The sequence below is a fragment of the Myotis brandtii genome, unplaced genomic scaffold (genome assembly GCF_000412655.1).
Source record: "Myotis brandtii unplaced genomic scaffold, ASM41265v1 scaffold743, whole genome shotgun sequence".
Classification (NCBI taxonomy): Eukaryota; Metazoa; Chordata; class Mammalia; order Chiroptera; family Vespertilionidae; genus Myotis; species Myotis brandtii.
Genome location: NW_005370960.1, coordinates 1,925,877 through 1,928,710, shown reverse-complemented (window position 1 = coordinate 1,928,710; position 2,834 = coordinate 1,925,877). Strand labels below are relative to the sequence as shown.

At 67.1% G+C, this 2,834-nt stretch overlaps 1 protein-coding gene across 1 annotated transcript in view; it reads left to right on the top strand.

The window, feature by feature from the left end:
* AEBP1 (AE binding protein 1) overlaps nucleotides 1-2,834 on the top strand; it is a 7,477-nt gene that overhangs the window by 2,347 nt on the left and 2,296 nt on the right. Inside the window, exons 7-15 of the mRNA XM_014530543.1 lie at nucleotides 77-160; nucleotides 268-315; nucleotides 773-882; nucleotides 956-1,095; nucleotides 1,363-1,447; nucleotides 1,544-1,688; nucleotides 1,789-1,874; nucleotides 2,164-2,287; nucleotides 2,500-2,696. Of these exons, the coding sequence (XP_014386029.1) occupies nucleotides 77-160; nucleotides 268-315; nucleotides 773-882; nucleotides 956-1,095; nucleotides 1,363-1,447; nucleotides 1,544-1,688; nucleotides 1,789-1,874; nucleotides 2,164-2,287; nucleotides 2,500-2,696 (1,019 nt within the window). The remainder of the gene's footprint in view (nucleotides 1-76; nucleotides 161-267; nucleotides 316-772; nucleotides 883-955; nucleotides 1,096-1,362; nucleotides 1,448-1,543; nucleotides 1,689-1,788; nucleotides 1,875-2,163; nucleotides 2,288-2,499; nucleotides 2,697-2,834) is intronic.

The following is a 2,834-nucleotide window of genomic DNA, read 5'->3' as shown; positions in this document are numbered from 1 at the left end:
CCACCTCCCCCTGCTGCCCCCACAAGCCCCGGGAAGCCTGGGGCTGAGGGACAGGTCCTCCCCTTCCACCTTCCAGAGAAACCCAAAAAGGAGGGCAGCAGCCCCAAGCAGGAGGAGACCGATGACAAGTGGACGCTGGAGAAAGGCAAGGACCACAAAGGTGTGTCTGGGGCTGGGGTTGGGCCCACACGGCCAGGTCTGGTGGCAGAACTCTGGGCTCCTGGGCCCCAGGACCCTCGGCACGGAGTCCTCTCTTGTTGTCCTCAGGGCCCCGGAAGGGCGAGGAGGAAGAGTGGGCTCCAGCAGAGAAAATCAGTGAGTAAGGGGCCTGGGAGTGTGGGCACAGGGTGTGCAGGGCGGGCCTGGGGCACGCGACCCACCCAAGGGCACACGTAGGTCCCCAACCTGGATTTCCTGCCAGCGCTCCGGGCCTCTAGAACCCTCCAGGCTCGTCAGTTCTTGGGGCCTGGAGTGGCTCTGCCCCGGGCCCAACCCCAGGGCACAGAGCTCATGGCACAGGCAGGCGTGCAGACGCCCGTGTGGCTGGGCCCTGGGGTGGCTGTCCCGGGACGGCCTGTGCACCACGGCCCTGGAGCAGGGCGTCATCAGCCTGTTCTCTGGGGAAGGCTGAGGCCAGGGAGGGGAGCACAGCCTGGGTGGAGCTGCCCTGACTGGCCCCCCGACGTGAGGAGAGAGGGCTCTGGGGTCCAGTTCTGAGGTGGGTGGAGGGAGGAATGGAGCCACCGGCCACCAGCCCGGGGTCTGTCCTCAGAGTGCCCCCCCATCGGGATGGAGTCGCACCGCATCGAGGACAACCAGATTCGAGCCTCCTCCATGCTGCGCCATGGCCTGGGCGCCCAGCGGGGCCGGCTCAACATGCAGGTGGGTGCTGGGAGGGGCCCCTCTCCTGGCCGGCCGGACTCCTCCCCCCGCTCAGCCTCCGGCTGCCCAGCAGGCGGGTGCTGTCGAGGACGACTACTACGACGGGGCGTGGTGCGCCGAGGACGATGCGCAGAACCAGTGGATCGAGGTGGACACCAGGAGGACCACCAGGTTCACAGGCGTCATCACTCAGGGCCGCGACTCCAGCGTCCAGTACGTTGCTCACAGGCACTCGGGGGGTGGGGAGCCCCAGGCCCGCCTCAGTTCCACTCCAGACACTCCTGTGGGCCCCCCAGGCCTCAGCCCCCTCCTTGGCCATGCAGCGGGCACGGGAGCCACTCCTGATGCCAGGCAGCACTACACACCCCTGCCAGCTCTTAAGTGCTTGGGCCCAGGAGAAGGGGCATCAGCCCTCTGACGGCCTAGGACCCAGGCCGGAGACCAGCCTTGCCCTGACCGCTGACCACTGTCGCTCTCCAGTGACGACTTTGTGACCTCCTTCTTCGTGGGCTTCAGCAATGACAGCCAGACATGGGTGATGTACACCAACGGCTACGAGGAAATGGTGGGTACTTGAGCCCTCAGCTCGCTCCCAGCATCTGGGCCTCAGGTGGGCCCTGGCCCAGCATGGGGTGCTGCTCTGAGGCCTGCCTCTCCCCAGACCTTCCATGGGAATGTGGACAAGGACACGCCCGTTCTGAGCGAGCTCCCGGAGCCAGTGGTAGCCCGTTTCATCCGTGTGTACCCCCTCACCTGGAATGGCAGCCTGTGCATGCGCCTAGAGGTGCTGGGCTGCCCCGTGACCCGTGAGTGCCGGCGGGGGCAGGGGCTTGGAGGGGCGGCTGGGGGACCGGGGCTGGGCTGGCAGCTGACCAGCTCAGGGCCCTGCCTGTCCACCCTCTGCAGCTGTCCACAGCTACTATGCACAGAATGAGGTGGTCACCACCGATGACCTGGACTTCCGGCACCACAGCTACAAGGACATGCGCCAGGTGGGTGCTCGTCCCAGGGCAGGGGGTCCTGTCCAGAGCTCAGGCTCCTGGCTCGCAGGGTCTTGTGTGGGAGCTCCATTCTGCTCCCCTCCCCAACACGGCCCCCGAGGGAGGTGGGCTGGCCCTCGCCTCGGGAAGGAGGAACCCTCCACCCCACACTATTACCGAGGGCCGGGCTCCCCGGCAGGGGCCACGAGGCCTTCTCAGGGAGCAGACGGGCAATGCGGGGGCCATGGTCCCTGGGGAGGTGGGTGCTGGGCTGTGTGACGGGGTCCTCTCCCCTGCCCAGCTGATGAAGGTGGTGAATGAGGAGTGCCCCACAATCACCCGCACATACAGCCTGGGAAAAAGCTCACGCGGGCTCAAGATCTACGCCATGGAGATCTCCGACAACCCTGGGGACCATGAGCTGGGTGAGGCCTCCATAGCCCCCGAGGCCTGGCCCTCCCGAGTAGAGGCAAGGCCCTGGCACTACTGCTCACCTCTGCCTGCCCTCGGAACCCCTCTTGCTGGCCCTCCAAGCCTCAGTTGCCCAGCCCTCGGAGTGAGGCCAGCTTTGTTCCTTCCTCAGCTGCCCACGCCCCCCTCGGTAGGCTGAGTGGTTGCTGAGGTCCTGCCCTTGCAGGGGAGCCGGAGTTCCGCTACACGGCCGGCATCCACGGCAACGAGGTCCTAGGCCGCGAGCTGCTGCTGCTGCTCATGCAGTACCTGTGCCGCGAGTACCGCGACGGGAACCCCCGCGTGCGCAGCCTGGTCCACGACACGCGCATCCACCTGGTGCCCTCGCTGAACCCCGATGGCTATGAGGTGGCAGCGCAGATGGTGGGTGCAGGGGAGAGGGATTCGGGTGGTGGCCTGTGCAGGGGGCGGGGGTGTCAGCAATTGGGTGGTCCAGACTTGCCCCATGCCATCCCTGCCCACCCAGCCTGCCCCCAGCCCCAACCCCCTGCACAGGCCACC